Here is a 22,682-nt window from a genome sequence, read left to right on the forward strand (position 1 = left end):
TTTAATTAACTATACGTCTTAGAAGAATGTGAGTGGTGGTAGGAGTATGAATTTTGGAAAGTGACAGCAAAACTTTAAAAAGTATTATAAAACATTTATAAAAATGAACTGCCCTTATATCTTAAGGATGTCAATGTCAAAAAGATTCCACATATACAAAAAAATTATATAGAATTCTTTGCAGTGGTAGCAAAAAATTGGAAACAAAGTAAGAGCTCATCAACTGGGGAATGGCTGAACAAACTATAGAACATGACTTTATTTATCATAAAAAAATGAATGAAGAAGTCAGAACAACAAAGACGACCTGTATGAAGCAGTATTTTCTTTGCTGAACCAAGAGATCAATATTCAATGATTATAAAGCATCAATTAAAAAAACCCAACAACTATAAAAGTCTACAGCACTATACTTAACTATGATAAACAATCTTGGTTTTGAGAGAACAGAAGATGATACACATTCTTCTGGTAGAGCGGGAGGACTGTAACTATGGAATGTTTCATATATTATCTTTAGTTTCTTTATCAGTTAGTTTTGCTTACCTGTTAATCTTTGTTACAAAGGAATGTTCAATGTGGGAAGGAGAAAGAGGTTATATTGGAAACGACTTTTTTTTTTTTTTTTAAGATACCAACAATAATAAAGAATTAAAATTCCCTAATAGCTGCCAAAATAACTGTTCCAACCATTTATATTTTAAAATAAAAGGTGGCACAATATGCAATACTTACTTCTATATGTTCTTTACAGTATTCCAAACCAATGTCACTAAGTATTTTTTTCACAGTTTTCCGGGCTTTTCTTAAACTGCCAAGGTTGTTGACAGGAAGTTGGAACATAGTTTCTATTGGGAAAAATTTTTTTAAAGTTAGTTAAAATACATACAATTTTCATTATATGCTGTACCTAATGCCTCTTGCAGGAATCACGAACACTATGAAGAATCTGGCAAAAAGGCAGGTGTAGGCATCTAGTTTGGACTGAATAGGGAATTAGAACAAGTATCCCCCAACCCTACTAGTTTAATAAAGTTTCATTATGGTTTAAAGTTTCTAACCATGATAGGAAAATGAAGATTTACTGGGTGAAGCAGACATATTTGAACTGTAGTGATTATAAACCCAGTTCTTTCTAAATCTCAGTTCACCTATTAATTTTGAAAAAACAAAACAAAACAAAACAAAAACAAAAAAACTGTGATGAACTCAAAGTTAAGAGCTGAGGAGCAACTGTCTTAAGTAAGAGATTACTCTTTGACGGATAACAAAATTGTTGAGAGGCCTAACTCTTATTTACTAGACAGTGGCAAATACCAAAGGGGACATTAGTTTTACTGTCCAGAAAATCCAATGCATGTTTGTACACTAACCCAGGATATACTGGGGATATTTTTAGAAGCTATGCAAAAACTAAAGAAACTGCTTTTTCTTTTTAAAAAAAGGAAGAAGGTGTGGGAGGGAGAAGATGGGAGAAGAGAGGAGAGATGCTACGACAAGGAAAACCCAGCACAAGAGCAGATTATTCCAAATGCCAAGGTAACAACACTCCCTAAAAAAGTATTCTTTTAAACTTAAACTTCCAGGCATGCTTTAATATGTACTATAGCCAATATAATCAACACTTTAATGTAACTTTTTTGTTAAGAAGTTTGAAATAATAAATGGAGATACAGAAACTTGATTCATGTGAATTTTAAAATGCCAGATAAAAGTCCAAATAAAAACCACAGGACTTAGTGTTTCAGAAGTGCTTCAGTTCAAATTCCTTATATTATATATGGAGAACGGAAGGTCCAAGTCCATTAAATGACTTGCCTAAGATCACATAAGAGGTAAGTGTTGGAGCCAAGATTTGAATCCAAGTCCTCTGATTCTAAATTCTTTTGATTACATCATGAAAATTAAACTAAAGCTGGACAACATAATGAACAATGTTATGTGACAATCACCATTTGAAAACATATAAAGTTAAACCTGCATAATAATATCCATTAAACTATAAGACATAAGGTTTCTTGACTACTTAATAAGTTAACACAATGTTTTTAATATTAGCCCTTTATGGAAAGAAGGAAAGCACACCTGTGCTGCAAATAAATGTTTTGCAGTTGTATGTCAGCTCAGAACCAACATTGTAAAAGTAAATTTTACTCATGTTAAACTTTTGTCAAAAGTAATCTAAAATTAAATGATCTTCCAAAAAAGAAAATCTTGGCTTGATTTCTTATTAGTCCAAATAAAGTAATCCTGATTTTTTGGGAGTACTCTTGGCAATCAGAGAAGCTCCTTTATGGAACATTCATGAAAAATATTAAAGTTAAATAGGCCAATTAGAAAGAACAGTCATCAATAATCACAGAGCATGGATGAAATCTGAGGGGGGGGGGGGCAAGAGCTACTGTATCTTTCAGCTCTGCTCAATTCAAAAATTTTCTAGAAAAATCAAGCCACCAGGATTTTGGTCTGTCCCATGTAAATATCAATTTACCTAGAAACTGAAATTTGCTCAAAAGGGATTGGGTACCGATTATCTCTATTTCATGGAGAAACAGCAAATATTTCCAATATATATCCTGGAATCCAATACAATTCCTAGAATTAGACAGAAACTAACAGTCTAAGGAGCAATATTCAAAGAAGATTTATAAAACAATTCATATTTTCTCCTATAAAAAACACTAAAAATCCTAAGTATCTACCAAGTTCAATTAAAAATATTTAAAAACTTTTCATATTTAATTAAATAGTGCCTGGTGCTTAACTCATCAAGTCAGAATTTTGAAGAACTGAGCAAGTTCTTTTAGGATTTTGGCTACTGGTCATAGCAAATCTGTACATTTGCAAGCACCAGCCAGAAAACCTCATCTTGAACATTCTTCTTTAAGTTGAGTTAAAGCCTGCACTGTCAGACTGCACAAATAGATCCCTAATATGTCCAAATCTTCTCTATGATATATCTTCTCTTTCTCTGATGGATTTGATTCTTTTGGTGAAATTCAGTCAAAAAGACAGAGAGATAAAGCAATGACAATTTCAACTGTAATTCACAGGCCATATATTTGTAGCTTATTGGTTACTTTTCACTGTAGTTCTCACCCTGGTAAAGTACTTTACCTGCCTTGGAGCTAAGGATATCACATAATTTATTGATAATATAGTCGAATAACTAGAAATATTGGGTTTAATTACTGTACTTGTTTGCTAATTAGGCAGTTTCCTAAATATTAAAGAACAATAGAGAATATTCAGCTGAAATAGGGCAAGAGTAGCAGGTGGGGAGTAAGGACTACATTGCTTAACTCCTTGTGTCAATGTTAATATTATTTTCCTGAATAGTGATTGGGAATTGGCAACCTATTGTGTGAGAAAAAATGACAGAATCAACACAATTTTAAAAAGTTTTGTCTAAGAAGAGATAACAGGAAGACTCCATGGCAGCACACTGAGTTATATGCAATTTAAAAGAAGACTTTAAGAACTTTCAACTAAGTCCTGTTTGTGCAGTGGAGGTTACTTTGGCTCTTTAATGTTATATTCTGCCACATTGTTAGCTCTACTAAATCCTACCAGTTTTAAAAAATTTTATGTTCCTTGTGACTCCTGAGAATCTGTAGCAACTTATAAAGAGACAGCAGAGAGGAGGTCATTTGGGAATTGCTTCATTTAGTCAAAAAATAATTCATTTAACTAAGGCAAGAAGGGATGCATTATCCCTAATAAAACAAAGGATTTCTGAATTAGTTAAGAATTAATATATAATACCAAAAATGGAATGTTCCCCTCTTCTGGACATATAATGGCCCATTCTACTACTCCATATGCTCCCAACAATGCAGTTTTATATCCAAGTAATTTCTTTCCAAGATAAATTGGTAGAGCTTCAGATTTGCATTCAGAGAATCTAAGTTTGACCTGAATTCTATTCCATAAACAACTGCTTAACCTTTCTGGGCTTCAGTTTCCTTCTCCATAAAACAATGGGATTAGAATAGATGATCTCTACCATCCTTTTCTACGCTAAAATTTTATGACCATGTGAAGAAGAAAATATATTTAAAAGGCTGCAAAAGCTTGGCATGGAATCCTAACAGGGTGTTTTGAGAGCTCAACCCTTCACTTTTGCTCTGGAACACAAGGGAACAAGACAAGTGTGCATTCCAAACAAGGTTTCAAAATTATACCCACCTGAGGGTTTTTTTTTTAAAGGTCTCACAAAAAATGTGATCTATTGCAAAAAAAGAATTAAGTGTAATTATAAATTTAAATGTATTTATAAAAAGTAGCATTACAATATCCTTTACTACAACTATGCCTAAGCCTAATTCCTACTTCAGTAACCATGAATGAAAAGGATAGAAATTTGTTACTAGAGTTAAAAATGAAACAGGCATAGGGATTGAAGGACCTATACATTTGAGAGAACTTCATTTTGGTATTTACTCAATTTATTTTATCAATATAAACTAAAAGCTAGGGGAAACATAAAGTTTATGGAAGATATTCATAAAGCTTGGAGTAAAACCCTGGCCTTTTAGCAGCTTTCTCTAAAATTCTTTATCAAAACAATGAGAATGGAACTTTTTCATCAACAAACTTCAAAAACTTTCTGTGCCCTTAGGCTACCTAACTCCTAATAACAAAGTCAAACACCTCAAAGCCAAGAACAGCATTACTTTAAAGGAACCCAGATCCCAGTCATTATCACCATAACCTTGATACAAAACCAGCCTCAATAAACTCCCCCTGCTACTTTTTTTTTTTTTTAATGTAATGCTTTAGGGAAAAAAAAATTAACAAATTCTAAACTGAAGTGAATTCATGCTTAAGAACTGATGCTACCTTCTATCAAATTTAATAGAGTAGCAAATGCTAAGGTTAAAAACCAATCTTGATTGGCTAGCCATTTACTTACAAATTTAGGACATGAATTCTTTGAGAATTCATGAATTCTCAGAATGTGAATTTAAGAAATGTCAAATATTTTTGTCATGTACTAAAACAAAGATAACCGAAATTTCCACAAACACAAATGAAATTTCTTTCTAATGGTCCTTAAGGTAGGAAGGGGCGGGCATCTAAAGAAATACAAACCTACACATCAGGTTAAGAACACATTAATCTATCAACTAGTATACAAGTTACTTTTTAAAATGGAATATTTTTATTATGAAGTAGAAGTCTAACTATTGCTTTCCTGAAGCTATTCCATCTATTGTTTAATCTTCATCTAGGAGTAAAGAAGGATACAACAGCAACAAGGTGCAAACTTTATGTAAGTTAATACATTAACTTTCAAGTCTAATTACAACTATTTAAAAACCATAATTTAGCCAATTGTCCCATCTTAACACATTCGGAAAGGAAATAGGGTAAATCCAGCTGTCTTTCTAACTACAGTAATCCCAAACAGGCTAAAGGCTGTCTTGGCTTGGAAAAGAAAGGAAAAATCTTAAACATCCCTCAATCAAACAGTATGAGTTTAGCATCTCAATGAAAGATTTGAAGATCCTTGGAGAGAATCAGGTACTTTTTAATTATTTGTATTATTCCTTCAGTAAAGCAGTTCAATTAGCACAAATTCTTCCCAAAGCACCCCATCTTCCCAATTTTTAGGGATTAGTGAAAAAGAAAATTTGAATATATTTAATGTTCACTTAGGTAAGGATCAATTTAATAGGAGAAACAGTTAAAGTTGTGGGTTTAAAAATCTCAAAATCAGTATTATTTATTATATTAGCTACAGGATCTTAGATAAATGTCCTTATTTCCAATTCTGGTTTTCTCAAATTGGAAAATGGGAAGAATGATACTTGATGGACTGAAATAGTGGTGAAGAAAAGTGCTACGTAAGTTGTGAAGAAATAGATAGTATCATTTTTGTTTCAGTGAAAATAAAGATCTATTTGTTTCTTTATTATTATCATCATCCTTTCTAATTTTTATGTATGCAGAAACTCCTTTTAAAAATAAAAAGTTAAGGATCCTTAATTGTGTCTGAAAAAGGGACCAAGAACTTCAAACACAGAGAAAAATTTCAGACAGGGATCAAACCTGTTCAGAGTGAAGCCAGACTGTGCATTTTGAGATATAGAATCTTTAGTTTTTTTGTTTTGATATTTTGTACATTCTTGTAAGTGGCAATGACTCCAGCCTTCCTAAGCACATGGCATGAATTTAAGGGGCTATATAAAATATTGAAGCTGGTGCTCATTTAAAATTTTGTTTCTTACTGACTTGAATTCCACTATTCATTTACTCAGGACTAGAGATAAAGGAAGTGGAATATCGAAATCATACCAGAACACAAAAAAATTTCATGTAAAACCCAAAATGGTTAAGGTTAAATATTTGGTTTTTCTTCCCAGTAATACTAAACTATTAGCTAAATAACTTAATAATGTTCATTTCCAACAAACAAGTCTATTGAAACAGAATATGCCTATCTAAAGAAAATTTAAAATTCCTTTACTGTTGCAGTACAATTACAGACTGCTTGCCTGCATTTTCTCTGGGAAGTCCATAAAAACTCATTTAATAAGATAAAGCTATACCCTGACTTTGGTTGATTAATAGTTAACCAATAGATGACTATCAACAGGGCAATAGCTATTAGTGATAATGGCACATCATTTTCTGAACTGAACAAATAACTTCTGCTTCTGTAATCTCTCACAATAATGCCCCTTTGCTCACTGCACTCTCCCCCTTTTCTTGTTTCTAAGTAATCGAAGACTGTATTTTTGGTGTCAGCAGCAAAAAGTGGAATCAAATAATTAAACTGATGGAAACAACAGTTGACCTTCCTTTTTTTTTTGATTACAAAGAAGAAAGCAGAAAGAAGGAAACCAAGGAATTCCCACCAGTTTGACTTGTATCTGAAGTACCTGAAACTCCACAATTCCCCAGAATACAGGCATTATTAGGAGAGCATTTCTTTGGCAGACAATCCTAAAGAAGCTGAAAAGAATGACACCACTTTCAGGATCATGATTTTAAATGATTTACTAAGTCTATCTGAGTAAAACCATCTTTCTGGATAACTTTCATATTTTGAAACTTGCTATAAATCACAATGATATTCTAAGTGAAAAGCTGCCATGTTATATTTAGAATTTCCCTGGAAGAGCAAGGAGTTTTAGGAACAAAATTCTTATGAATTTTATTGAAACTTCAGGAAAACACTTCATTAACACACAACTATAAAATTATTTTTGTAGATTTTCCAATATCTTTGTGCAAACATTTACGATTCCTTAATGACCAAAACTTTTTAGAAAAAAATACCCTCATATTGTTTAGTTTTCTCTTTCACAAGAATTGTTGTGAGGATCAATTAAGTTAACAAATGTAAAATGATATGCAAACCTTAGGGTGCTAAATAAATATTAGTTCTTAATGCTATTATTTTTTCTATATGCCCTATAGCAAGATAATTAATACTTTATATATATTAACTCAAACTGCTTACAATTTCCAGGATGAGGCCCACATTAAAAAAAATAATAATTTCAATCTGATTTAATAAACATTTAAATGTCTGTTATGTGTACAAGTCACTGTCCTAGGTTCTTGAGAAATAAAGATAACAGAGGAAAAAAAAATAAAGGGACCATATTCTCAAATAACTAACATTCTACTTTTCCTTCTAATTTCTTCCCAGGAATCGATCTGATTGGAATGTCTGAGGTTCTGAGCTATGCTTCTCTAGTTGTGAATCCATCCTTTTCAAAGGATTTTATTTGTTAACTCTCAAGAAAATCTTTTTAAAAGTTTGTGGATTTAAAAATATATTGTATAAAATCTATGTTGTAACAACTCTTGATAAAATAGTTATAGTAAGATATGACATCCCAACTGGGATCAATCAATTCTTAATAATTCTTGCTCAATATAACAAAACGCACACCCATAAACATGAGCCTTTCATTGTCCTCTATGTTTTGGCAGGTGATCTCTCAAATGCCAAAAATTTTAAAAGAAAAAAGGGTCATTTTCCAATCCATTTCATACCTCCAACTTTTCTTCTCACGTTATCCTCTATAGTCCCAGAGTCACAAGAAACAAGAGTAGAGTTCAAACAAAGTTAAGCTCTTATTGGAATTGATAAGGAATATTAAACATTAATATTGAAACACTTAGGGTTGGTCTAGAATTAAGTTGTGAAAAACTCAAAAAAAGACCTTAAGCCCATAGCATATACCTACAGCTGTACATCAATCACAAATGCAATACAAGATTACAATGACTATAAGCTTAAAGTTAGTCATACATTAATATATTACTCTATTAATAACAAAGACAAAAAGGAAAGAGATAAACGATTAAGCAAATGATTTTTTGACATTTTCTTTCATATGGTTAGTACTACTGCAATATGATACATAGTACTTTCTCAATTTGATGTCTTTAATAATCCAATAAATTTAACAAAGCTTTAAATAAAAAAAACTTGTTTTATTTTCAGAGGAAAAAAAATTACCTTATTCAAGTAAAATATCAATCATTAAAATGGAACAGTCCCAGCCTTCAAGGAAGTTATATACTATTAGACACCTGGGAAATGATCTAAGTCTGACTTCCAGATTTCACAGATAGGGAATTAGAAGCTTATAGAGTCTTCTACTATAGTACAGCTAGTTATTGATAGTGTTAATAGTTAACTCAAGTCTTTAAACCTTGAGTCAGTTTATACCACCATCCTGGTCAAGCTAAGTTCTTTTTTTAAAATCTTCTTCGGCACATGAACAAAGACAGGATGGGTTATCTTACATGTCTGAGTATCACAACCAGAAAATGATAAGAAAATAAGAACTGAGATGAGAACTTTGGATTTTAAGAGTTAATGTCACTGCTGAAGTCATAGCAATGAAGGGCCACATTTGATGTAATTAGGACCCTGAGCTTTAGCTGTTATTGATTTTGTATATTCTTGTTTCCATACAGTAGTATAGTCATTAGAAATATAAAACCAAAATGTCACACACAATGAATATTGTTTTAAAGGGAGACTGCCATGTGCCTCTAGCAACCACTGAAATATGGCAATAGTAAAAAAAAGGATGCATGCTAGTAGAAATGAAACCTATTCACTTGGTAATCTTTCTGATGGTAGCCTACCTCAAATTTCATAAAAATGGCATTGTTCAGTTCAAATGATTTCAACTTTCTTCCAAATGAACTCTTAACTTTGAATAATAGATAGTTTACCATGAGTAAAAGTATATACCTTGGAAGAAAACGGGTTCTTCCCACCTCCCGATTCTCTGCAGTTCTTTAAACAGAACCGCCTTTCAAAAAACAAACAAACAAAAAAGTGACATCAAGCATTACATCGCTTTTGAGAGAGACTAAGTGGAGAGAATTGTCAGCTCACTATTATGAAATTGAGGAGAGGGCTATACAATTCAGCCTCAGATTTCAAATGAAATCTAACAAAGTCAAGGTAATCACTCATGCATGTTTACTCTTGCAAACTACCTCTTTCTGTAAGCCAGAATCAAACCCATGACTTTTCACATTTTAACCAAATTAAGTAAGGAGGGAAAAAATACCCAAATTATCTAGTGTACAGATTGGTATGTTTTTGAAAAATATTTCAGTGCTCAATGACAAATCATCAAAATGGAGGCACTAAAAGCCCCATTTAAGTAGTTTTACAATTACTTAGATTCAATTCTAATGAGTTCTTTACATCAAAGTTTTACTCTTTAAAAAATTAGGATTCAAGTTACTAAAAAATTTCCCAACATTATCAGTCATTTTTATTTTCATTGCAGGCAATTGAATACAGGCAGACCACTAGGATCAGTAGCAGGAACATCAAAGTTCAAGTAAGATTAAAATGTGGGACTAAGCAATTTATGAATCTAATTTCTGTCCTGAAAGTAAAATGTAAAGGGCTCCTGTCTACTAAGCTACCATAAACTGATACAATTTGAGCCAAGCAACAACAAAGAGTAATAATAGTTACAGGTAATAATACCTGATAGCGGGAACACTGTTGTTTTTAAGTGCCATCACTAATATCTCTATCATTAAGCTGATTTTTAATTCTTACCCTCCCCCTTTATTAGAGTCAAATCTACAGGTGAATGAACCACTCCCACTGATGTAAATGATGCACTGTGAGTTACTTTAAGTTTTCCAGACCATTAGAATACCATTAAGTAAGCAATTACTGCAGTGTATTAATGGTACCCTGGTGGCTTGAAAATTGTAAGGAACTTCCAAAAGTGCTTAGTAGTTTTCTTGCTGGTGTGAATGGGCCAAATTGAAATCCTGTAAAAAGGATCTGAAGGAGAGCAATAGATCAGGCTTGAAGAGCCACAGATTCTTCCGTTCAATCTTCATTAAAAGTACATTTATATACTTTAATAGAGAAGCAACACAATACCACAGAAAATATGCTGCACTGAAATCGGAGGACATGGGTTCAAATACTAACCTTTTAACTTATTACCCCCTTCAGTTTCTTCATTTGTAAGATGAGGGGTGTTGGACAGCTGCTAAGACCCTCTAGTTCTATATGTGAGAACAGAACTTTCCTGTATAGCTTCCTATTAATCTATATAAGAACTATTAAAAAATGGGGGGGGGGGGAGTTTAAGAAAAGAAAACAAAAAAACCACCACAATTTCAAGATAATATAATGGAAACATAACTCTTTACAATACTAAGAAAGTTCCGTTTCCATCAATTTTTTGTTTAAGTTGTTTCCAGTTGAGAGTCTATAATGTAAGGTGAGTAAATTTCATTATGTGAAACTGGTATGCTTTGGTTATATTTAAACTATCATGTTTAGGATTACTTTGAAAGGTTTTCAAACACAAGCCAAGAAAAAAAAGAAGCTAAATTTCACATTACTACAAGAGCTGGGAGGTACATCAAAGTCATCTAATTCAATTTATATTCAAACAGATATCCGCACTAGTAACAACCTTGCCAAGACTCCTTAACCTAGTCCTCTTCATCTGTAAAAATATGAGTGTTGGACTAGATGAACTCTAAGGTCCCTTCTAGATTTAAATAGTTTTTTTTAAAATCAGTTTATCTAAAAAAGATATAATAAAATCAAAATTATACTCCGATTATAAGTGATTATATTCTAGCTTAAACACTTTATCTGTGGCTTATATAAATCATACAAACTTTCCTATAACCTGTGCATTAGAGGTACTAATCAACACTCTTCACCCTTAATTTATCACAACTTTTTAATCCTTTAACTTCAGATAAAACAGCCAGTTCAAGTGTAGTCAATGAAATCTGGGAAGTGGTATTCGTAAGAGTAAATGACATTTGTATTTAGCTCACCAAGTTTTTTTAAAGTCACCTAAAATTATAGGTAAAGGAGTCAGTTGATAAAAAGAACAGACCTGCAATTATGCTAGACACACCTAAGTTTTGTTAGTGATCATCTGACTACATAATGGTTTTATTTTTGGTTCTAAACCCATTATTTTATCTAAACTAGGAGTCAAATTTGCAGGTGAGGAAGATCCAGATTAACAAAATAATAAAAATGCAATAGAACATACTTAGGGATAAATATGATGTAAGAAACAGAAGTCATCAATAAAAACTTATTAAAATACAATAAAACATAGATAATATTAACTTGTGGTTTTCTAGTTGATATTTGACCATTAGGGGCCTTTTTCTATTTGAGCAATGGCATCACTCATCTAAGGCTGTTTTCAAATGATTCTTTATATTTAAAAAATGGGTGTTTTTAAAGAGCTCACAATCAATTCCAGAAATCAGGTAAAGAAAAGCAAAATCACTTTACCAGGATTAAACACTTTTCTGATCTATTAATAGATTATAGGAAGGGGTACTAGCAACAGTTAGAGAATAAGAACATATTTCAATATAGATGTTGATTATTAAGGAACTTGGATGCACAGAATTTTAACAAGTTGTTACCATCTAAAGTTACCTTTTTGCGAATCCTACTTTTTTTTTGGGGGGGGGGAACTACAGTGACAAAAAATAACTGAGGTCCTTTATTACAGTCATTTATTCACTTTATAGCTTTTGGAATGCCTATTTAGTATAACTACAGCATGGTCCTAGAGCTTAATGTCGTAGGATACTGAATCTTTACTGTCAAGGAATGTTAAGGTATGTACACACAAATATCTCTAACAAACAGTGACACAAATACTTTTGGGGGGAATAGTGTAAGATAAAACTGGAAAAGTAGATTGATGCCAGATTGTGAGGGCCTTGAATGCCAGGACATCTGGATTTAAATTAGAAGGAAACAAGAAAACTTTGGAATGTTTGTTTCTTTTTGAATAAGGGAAGCAGCAACACAGTAATAATAGGCAATATTTTAGGAAGATTTATTTGGTGGCTGTATGTAAGATGGATTAAGAGGGCATAATCAGGAGGAAGGAAGACTAATTAGGAAGTTGTTCTAATCTAAGAATAGATAAAAATCTGAAGTAATAATAATAGAACTGCAAAGAACTGGGATGGCTACAAAGGACCCATGCTGATAATCAATGTTTGATCCAACCTGTCAATAACATTTTTTAGGGTTACCGTGCAATTGACTTAATAATCAACTGAATTCCTGCTTAGAGAACAATAAAAGCAACCCACTAAAAACTAATAAGTAAAACTTAACTCAAACTTGCACAGGGAGGATAAATTTATGAAGACTTATTTTCTTCTACATAGGATTCAGTTATTGGTAAAATCACTATAAAAACAATGAATTATTTTCCAGCAGTGAATTACCTACTGAAAAGCCTGCAAACTACATACTGAATACAATTATATTGCACTGTTGAAATTCCTGAAAGGCAGCAAAGTCCTGGTTGTTACAGCAACAGCTCTTCATCTAACATAGCATATTGTATGTATATACATATATGTATACAAACACAGAATGTGGTGTTTTTATATATTAATATTTTAAACATAACATGCAATCTATCCAAGATACAGTTAGTACAAACACAGTTTCAAACTTCTCAATGGAGGGCCATTGTTTACTATACTGTGGTGCTACATTTGTAAATTTATAAAATACATTTGGGATATCTGCAGTGTAGAAGGCAGCATTCTAGAGTACTGGACTTACCACTGAATCTCGGAAAGATACTAGCTTTTTAGGCTTGTTTCCTCACATGTAAAACAGGGATCAGGATGCTTTTTAGATTATTCCTGAAACTTCTATTTGAATTGTATGAATTTCAAATATAGGTTACCCCTTATTTTGAAATATTATTTAATATTTAGATTTAAATGTCACTGCTACTGTATACAACTGCTAGCTACCAATTATTGTTTTAAAAAAATTAGCCTATTTTGGCCACAAAATTTCAGAAATACATCTAACTAATCTCATCAAGCTACAATATTTGAGGAAATTATGAGGAAAGGGACAATTTCTTAATTGACTTTATTTATTTATTGCTGAGGCAATTGGCTCACCCAGGGTCACACAGCTATGAAGTGTTAAGTGTCTGAGGTCAAATTTGAACTCAGGTCCTTCTGACTTCAGGGCTGGTTCTCTATCTACTGCACCACCTAGCTGTCCCATTGACTTTATTTTTAATAAATGGAATTTTTAAATACTTACAAAAAAGGAAAAATTCAGGGAAATGTCATGGGCAAGGGAATGATGTGCTATGGACATCAGCAGCAGCATTTTACCCTACTGTGTAGACAATAAAGAATGTGGCACTTGGCAAAGCTTTCTATATAGAGTCTGGAGATTTGAAAATGAGAATGAGATCATTCATAAGATCTGTGTGAAGAAATTCAGCTATATACAGTTATACTTATTCTGAAATTAATCATGTTCCCCTACCTGAATGGTTTAAGATAGAATACACATACTACTCACATTCCAAACAGGTCAGACATAAATTTCACACAAAATCAATAAGTATCTTATTTGCTTAAAAAAAAAAACAAAACAAAAACCAAACCAAAACAAAACAAAACAAAAAAACCCCTTAATTTAAATAATTTTCAAATTTTTCCCAAGACATCTTCAGAGTACAAATTAGCCATAAGTATTTATTTTTAACATTCCTATAAGCAAGATGTTATTTAAATGTGCAACCTTCATTCTTTCCCCACAAAAATCCTATTTTTACAAAATTTTACTGACCCAGAAAATTCACTTTGTCTAAAATCACCTGAAATTCAGACCAAAACCACCACTAACAAGGATTCTCCTACCTAAACTCATTCTGTCTCTAATTCAAATCAGGAAATTCAATTTTTAGAACACTCCCATGTTATTATTGAGTAAGAACAGTGAGGTATATGAAGCGGCCTAAGAGAGTGAGGTCAGATGGCATGCAGTTTCCCATATCAGTATCATTTTTGAAGATCCAGCTGTTTTAAATGGGTTTTAGACTTTTTAGATGGGTCCAGAGAGGTTCGAGGGGTGTGGGGGAAGACTGAAGGAATAGAATTGGGAGCTACTAGATAAATTTCTGGGGAAAATACTAGGGCAGAAGTGTACATCATAAACTCATATTTTTCTTTTTCCCGTTGAAAACCCAAAGACTATTTCTTATATGATTTAAATGTTTCCTAAAGAGAATTTTAAAGTCCGAGGGAAGATCTTTTAGTGAAAGCTAGTAGCATATATATCTCTATATATCTATATCTACTGAACTCAAAGCCAATGGCATTTTTTACTCATCACCTCCATCATACTACTCTTGCATTTAGAAATTAACATAAAACACTAGATCAAAAATTATTTAAAATTTTATGAACTTCTTTGGACAACTATTTCTACTCCCCCCCCCCAGTCAATAAGGGGTTAAGTAACTTGCCCAGGGTCACACAGCTGCTAGTAAATGATAAATATCTGAGACCAGATTTGAACTCAAGTCCTCCTGACTCCAGGGTTGATGTCTATCCATTGCATCATCTATCTGCCCCATGGGCAACTATTTCTGAATGTTGCACCCTAAGATTAATCTGCTGAGTTTGGTTTTTCCTTTAAGTTCACTTTTTGATGTTTTGGGGCTATTAATTGGCCCAGCACTGAAGTGACACACAGTGCAATTACCCTTGCTACATGAACACACCAACTGAAATCCTTGGATGAATGATGACAAAAAAGGACAAAGAATCACCGTTAAGTTATAAAGTACTTCTTAAAGGTTTCTTTAATCAGACCATAAGAATACTATAAAGAACTATGGTTTAAACACAAACATGGGAATAGCTTTGTATGTTACAGTTCAAGCAAATAGCTTTAACTTTGCTGTATCTTGTTTTACCTATTTGTAAAACATGAATGAAGTCTTTGGGAGAATGTAAGTATGCATGTGCTTATAAACACACATCTAAATATCTATATTTATCTACGTATCTCTATCTTTAAAAACAAACAAAAAAAATGAGCTATCAATATTTTGTATAATTCTATCAGTCAGCAAGAGAGTCTTTATAAATAAACAGTGCTTTGCCTTATTAAAAACATTAAGTTGCATTAGCCAGTTTTACATAAAACACACATAACCCATAGTTGAATGAGTGGCTCAACACAACTGTATATGCATTTTTGAGAGGTTATTAATATTATGTTTATTGGAAAAGTAAAAAAAAAAAAACCCACAACTATGAACAGATTTTAAAATCACATTCACATGTGTAAATCTTAAATCTTCTTACATTTTATCATATGCATTCATATTATTCCTTCACAATCCTAAGTATTAAAACCATCTGACAGTGTTCAAATAAAGCCTTTTTTACTCACATAATATGAAACTGCACCATGAATTGGGAGGTAGAAAGAAGCACAGAAATAATCTAATCCAACTCCCTCATTTTAAGGAAGAGGAGGAATATGTCCAGAAGTTACTTGCCCATGGTCACAGAATAATTCTATCAAGTAGTAGAGCCATGATTTGAACCCAGGTTTCTAGAGCAAATCCAGCATTCTTTCCACCACACCCAGATGTCTACTTCCTGTCTTTTCCAACTCATAACTTTTGGAATAATGCTCAAGTCCTTGAAAGACTCCAGGAATGATAGATTTCTTTTACTGCTTTGTACTAAGCCAAATATCAATGATACTGAGAGAATTTCTCATAACATCCTGGAAAAGAGATAAAGACAAATAAAAGGGTCTTCAATATTAAAAGCTTTGACCAAAACCAATTTGTAAAAAAAGTCTAATCAACCACCTATTTTAAGAAGGAGTTTTTCTTCTCACAGTACAAAAGAGCTTCAGAATCCACCCAGGTTGACTCGTTAGTCATACTAAAGGAAGGCATGGCACAATCAGAGCAGGAGACAGTGCAGGGAGTAGTGAGAGAAGTATAAGCAACTCTATTACTCTATTTTTCAATTAATAAATTCAGTCAAAGGACCCCCCCATGGAGTTAAAAATAAGAATCGAGGTCATTTTGTACACAGGAAATCGAGAAAAAGTGCAAGTCATTTAAAGCCTAAACCATGGAAGAAAGTTTCTTAAAATGCATGTCTTGCAGAACGAAGAAATAATCAAGGACAAAAGAGTCTTAATAGGTACATAGAAAATAGCTATCTATGGTTAGAATGTCAATTCAATCAGCATGAAACTATTAGTCAAATTAATTTTAAATTCTAGATTTACAAACTGACAACACAAATGGCATCACTGACAGTGACTCACTTCAGCAAATATGGCATTTGTTCCAGATTTAATACCATAAACATAGTGTATCTACCTTACCTTTCCCCATCTTACTTCAAGTTTATGTGACACTAATATGACACACAGGGGCAGCTAGGCTGGCACAGTCTTAGAGTAAGGGAGACTTAGTATCCTGAATTAAAATGTGGCCTCAGACATTTACTAGCTGTGTGACCCTGGGCAAATCACTTAACCCTGTCTGCCTCAGGTTCTCCTCTGCAAAATGAGCCAGAGAAAGAAATGGCAAACCATTCTAGTATCTTTGCCAAGAAAATTCCAAATTGGGTCATGAAGAATCAGATCTGACTGAAGAGATTGAACTACAATATGACATTAAAGGGAACTTTGTAAATCCAATTTTAACTAACTTATTCATTTTCAAGACGAAGGTTGTCTTAATATACACATGCCTCTTGGGCAAGTAAATAAAAGTTACATCCAGATTACTAAAGTTAATTTACCTAGTGGAATCTAAAATATACTTTTTGACATTCCTTCAAACAGAAAATCCTTTGAAAGTCCAAGCTAACAGTTCATTGCATAACTGTCTCCTTGGCATCTTTGGATAAACCACAAATTGGTTCTAATCTAATAAAATAAAATTCACAAAATTTTAACCTATCACTTTCATTTTCAAACTTCTTAATTAACATTTTGAAAGGTGTTCAGAATTGAACTTCAATTTGTTCACTTTTGAAGTTAAACTTAGCTCCATCTAAATCTGAATTCTATTACTTGGATAATTGTTTTTCCCCCCAAATAAGAGAGCTTGGAAAAAATGCGAAAGTCATTTGATTGGAATACATAACAATCTGCCAAAAGCCTATTTCAACTTCTAAAATTTGTCATCCATAGATTCTCTAAAAAGAAAATGCATTAAAATATCTGAAGTCTCCTTTTGTCTCTTTCCTCTATTATTTGCTTCTACTTCCTTCTTTATTCAAACTATCACTTTCCCTATTAAAAATGATTTTTCTCCTCCAATTAAACCTGTTGCAAGTGTGTATTTCCTTAATCTTAATTTCACACTGCTGGATGATTTCAGAAATATTGCTTATTAGATTTTAACAACCATTTTCAAAATTTGTAAATCATCCCATTTCTCACAGCTTAAAAAAACCCCCCAGTAACTCACTGAATAATCTTCATTATATATTTCTACTCTAATTATTAAACAGGTTTTCTGATTATAATTTTCTTGTCAATTCTTAACTTTCAGGGATGTGCAATTCCATGCAAGCACAATTGTACTAATTTGATATTATAAATCAGGGTTCATTTACCAACCAATTATGTTAGTTGATTACTTGTAACCAATATTAAAATGTTAAACATGAATAAAGTCTTATTTTTATACTGATTAGTACAAAATCTAAGTCAACTGCACCATTTCGTTCCCACAACACATTCATCCAGTACTAAAAAAAGAGACAAGGTATATTGATTGAGTTCAGCAAAGATTCAGTCTAATCTCCTTTACCCTCTACATCTTTATCAAAGAACTGGTTCAAAGATAATGACTCCTCAGTAAATGAAAGATAGCCATTCTCCTTTTGTGCCACTCCCACTACATCTAATCATAGGAAGTAACAGATATAGGCACAAACATGGGTATTTAAAACCAGAAGTATACATGAGTTTATTTGTGTGCATGCACATACAAACACTGAAGAACAGATGCTTTCCAAGAGCTAACCAAAAGTTCCTAAAAGAATGCCCTTCATTACTAGATACTGATTAGTACTTCTTACTTATATAATTTACTTTGCCAAACAAAAGCACCTTGCCATTTCTCAACTAACATTCTTACACATTCTAATGTTAGAAGTTGTTTTCCAATTTGAACAGTTCTTAATAAAATTTCCCCTTAAATAGAAAGTAGTATTGGGACACAAGTTAAACCAGGTTAAAAACAGGTTACAAGTTTGCTAACTCTACACAGCAAATATATTTCCACATGATAATAAAGATCATGAATCCTTAAATATAATCTCAGACCTGAACATCTTTTGCTGCCTTTTCCTTTTCATTCTCCAAATATTACATGGTAACAACTATTTAATACTAATAACTTTAAGAGATAATTTATTAACTATGTATCATTAAAAAAAACCCCTATCACTCTCTTGACCTGAATTTATCTTGGTGTATCCAAAAGTTACTCACAATAAAAACTTTACCTGTTAGAATGAATCGATGACCAGTTGCAATATTTTGTAGCAAGACAGTTTTGTGGTACCTCTTATAGATTCTGAATAAAGTTCATTGTCAAAAATTTTTAAAAAGCTTATCTAACAACACTTTAAAATGACTCAAGCCAACAGTTAAATGTTCTAAACCATTCTATATTACTACTAGAAAGAGTAGCACATACACTCAACTGTTTATCAAAAAAAAAAATTGTTAACTTGAAAAAGAAAATCCACAACTTATTGTTAGTTTTCACAGCACCTCTTAGGAACCAGCTTTAACTGGCTCCTTAAGGAATGTGGCTTGGCTGATAGGAAATTTTAGCAACTGAGGCTATTTTCAGTAGCAAATAGGGGAAGAAAGTAGAAGACATTTTTATCTTTCTAGCTTTTAGTTCTCAACCGTCAAAAAGTAAACACACTCCATGAATTCACAACATAATCTAATGCACAAGACTAGAACATGAATCCACATCTTCTAAATGGTAGTAGCAGGGAGTAATTACTCTAAGCCATCCAAGTACAAGTTTAGTACATCATGGTGCAAAGATGGGACTAGAGTTCTCACTGAACACTCCACACCTACGAAACCGGCATTTTCCTCTTACTGTTTTAGAAAATTATTTACTTGTTTAATGACAATTCCAATAGTCAAAACCAAGGAAGGAAACACATTTCTCAAATTACACTGATACGTTTATGGTTAAGACTTTCCATAATCAAATGTTGGTTATTAAAATGCCATCAATACTGCTTTGAGGGAAAAAGCTACTTTAGTTCAGATAGGTTACTAATAAAGTCCTTTAGGTAACTAGGGGTGACACAAACTCTTCCTCTTATTGCCAATCTTCCTTACTTGCTCCATTTTGCTGACCTTTAAAAACAGATACCTGGTCATCTTTGAAATCTACACTCTGAGGAAGGACTCTAGAAATGCAAAGAGTTTAAATTGCTTATCTTAGGTATGTGGCATGATGAAGCTATTAGAGGTAACAGACAGGTGTTAGTGACTGAACATTTGTAACAAACAAAACAACTCTAAAGAACCAAATGATGAACATATCTTTAAACTACTATTGTGCTTTACTTACTAATCCTCATTTCTACTGATGTCAGCTCACAAAAGTAACTAAGTGTTAGGCCCATTTTCCCATGGTCTGTAGAAGGCGCTGTGAAGCAGATCCTGGTTATACATCTGGGGCCCTTCCCCCCCTCTGCAGCCTTACCCAGTGCAGAGAATGCGCCCCCTACTGACTCCAACACTCATCTCCTTTAGCCGACTTGGCTGCGGTGCATTTTGGGTGGGGGCTGGCATTTTCTTCATGGCCATAAACCAGAAGCAACAATATAGATTTAATTTAAAAAACAAATCAAAACAAAATAGCCAAACAAATATTGGATCAGGATTCTGTGGTGCACTTCCTACCACCACCCCTTTTTAAAAGAATCAATACACATGCATCCAAAACATCACAAATGGGAGTTGTAAGGGAGCAGCATTAAAATGACAAATCCAGAAAGCAGCTTTCTTTTTTTTTTTTTTTAATTAAATTATTGGCTTTGTCTGAGACATGAGTTACAGCCAAAACCCTCCAAAGCCCCAAAACAAGCAAACAACAACAACAAAAAACCCCATGAACAACAACCCCCCCCCCCCCAACCAATAGAGGAAGTGTTTGTAAGTCCATCAAGGTGTATGATTTTGGGAGAGGAGGGGGTGGGACTATGAGGAAAACAAGAGTACAGGGTTTGGCCAGAAGCCAGATCTTAGGCGCTGGAGGAGCTGAAGCAATCGCGCCTTTTCCAGTAGACACAGACATCCAGGTTGGGGGGTGGGTGGAAAGAAGGGAATGGAAGAGGGCGGTAAGGCTACTACTCTCCATTCATTAAATTTTAGTAATTTCTGCTCTCTGGCTTGCCATTTTCTGTCATCTTATTAGCGTGTCCAAACCCCAACTTTGCGACAATAAGCAGCGTTTACCAAACAAGCCGGCATTTTTAAACAGGGAGATGCTGTCGCTCCCTGTACAGAAGGGGAGGGAGAAGAACTAGCATGCTAAGGAGGAATGCATTCAGAAAGCAAATACTTCGGTTCATGCCATGCTAATCCGCCTTGGTGCTACTCCACTTCTCACAAATCCAACCTCTTTCCCCACTCCCCAAAAAGCTGAGAACGGTGCAATTTGGGAGAAGACTTAAGTCTGCTAGGAATTTGTTTTTTTAAAAAATTAAACCAAGCCCATATCCATATGTCTTGCTGCTGCTGACAACTGTGTCCTCCATAGGCACCTCAGGGATCTAAAAAGGTGGAGAAAATTTTGACGGAGAGTGGGTACATAAGAAGCTACATATGATGCCAAGACCCCCAAGAAGAAAGCCGGTAGTTAAGAGGTCCACACCGTTATGGCAAAAAGATGATCAAACCATTCAAGCAGCTTAAGCATACAAGAGACTATTATGAGAAAGAGGGGGTTAAATTTAAACAACAAAGCGATGTTAAGTCTGCAGAGGAGCTATTTCACGCCTTCAAAGCTTTGCAGGACTGGGATGCACAAGGGGTGCCTCTTGCAAACTCCTGAGGATCTGCAGTGATGATTGCACTGGAGAAAAGATTGCAATGGAGCCTGCACCTTATGGAGGTTACACGAAAGAGGCTGCACGGGAAGGAGAAAGGATGTATCCATCTCTCCTCGTGTAGCGGGGGGTGGGTGTGGGGAGTGGGGGGGGCGGGGAGCGGGGGAGAAGGAAGAGGAGGGAAGGAGTTCATGCAGCTCAAAGTGCAAACCAATCGGTGCATTATTCCATGCATCGAGAAAGATAAAGGAAAAAGAGTCGAAGAATTACTTACCTTGATTTGGTTCGTAAGGCTGCACGGAGCCGGCGTGGTAACGAAGAGTGGGATCCCAGCGGCGGGAGGCTCGAGGGGTAGGAGGCGGCGGCGGCACAGCAGCAGCGGCGGCGGCAGCAGGGTGGGGGGCGCGAGCTCGCCCGGGGTCTCGCGCTCCGGCTCGCGCCGCTGCCGCTGCGGCCGGGGGGAGCGGCGGGCGCAGCAGAGTGAAGGCGGCGGCAGCACGAGACGCCGGGGGGAAGCGGCGGCGCGAGCGGTTCCCTCCAGTCCCCGGGCGGGCGGCGGCGGAGTCGTCGAGTGGTGCAGACAAAGGGGGAGGAGGAGGAGGAGGAGGAGGGGTGGTGGGGGGCGGTGGGTGGGGAGGCGGCCTCACCGGCGGTGGTGGCGGCAGCCTCGGCCTCTTCTCTCCTCCTCAGCAGCGCCAGGCGGCGGCGGCGGGACCGGGAGAGGGAGCTCGTCAGAGTAAAAGAGAAAATCCCCCTCAGTGCTGCCCCGGGGAGGGGGGGGGGCACAAGATGGCGGCGGCCGGGGAGGGGGTGGGGGGTGCGTGAGTTCAGCTCATGGATCCAGGCAGGCAGCTGGGGGGACCGGGCCGGCGGAGGCGGCGGTGGGCAGGCGGGGGAGGGGGGCCTGATCCCGCGTCTCCCCTCAGCAGACAATACAGGCGCCTCGGAGCGAGTCCCCGAACCTGCCCTGGCCAAAATGGCGGCCGAGAAAGAGCGGAAGTGACGTAAGTCCTTCATTAGCATAAGAGGACTCATTGTCCAGCTGGGGGGGGCTCTTGCCCCTTACCCCCCACTTGGGGGGGGCATTTACCCTACTTACATTTTACTTTACATTTCACTTACCCTAGTAGTGTGGGTCATAACTAACTCTTCCCCCCTCCTTCCCTGGGGTAGTTATATAATATCATTAAAGGGGGGGTTGTTCTCGCGAGAATGGTTGGTGTGTATGTGGGGGGGGCGAAAAATTTGCT

General features: G+C 35.1%; 1 protein-coding gene across 1 annotated transcript in view; it reads right to left on the bottom strand.

Moving 5' to 3' along the window:
- Window positions 1–21,837, bottom strand: part of ADNP (activity dependent neuroprotector homeobox) — a 30,668-nt gene extending 8,831 nt beyond the window's left edge. The window contains exons 1-2 of the mRNA XM_074288593.1: window positions 21,707–21,837; window positions 736–848 (exon numbers count right to left, since the gene is read on the bottom strand). Coding sequence (XP_074144694.1) covers window positions 736–843 — 108 coding nt within the window. The 5' untranslated portion in view covers window positions 844–848; window positions 21,707–21,837. The remainder of the gene's footprint in view (window positions 1–735; window positions 849–21,706) is intronic.
- Window positions 21,838–22,682: the final 845 nt, after the last annotated feature.

The sequence above is a fragment of the Sminthopsis crassicaudata genome, chromosome 2, assembly GCF_048593235.1.
Source record: "Sminthopsis crassicaudata isolate SCR6 chromosome 2, ASM4859323v1, whole genome shotgun sequence".
NCBI classification, from domain to species: domain Eukaryota; kingdom Metazoa; phylum Chordata; class Mammalia; order Dasyuromorphia; family Dasyuridae; genus Sminthopsis; species Sminthopsis crassicaudata.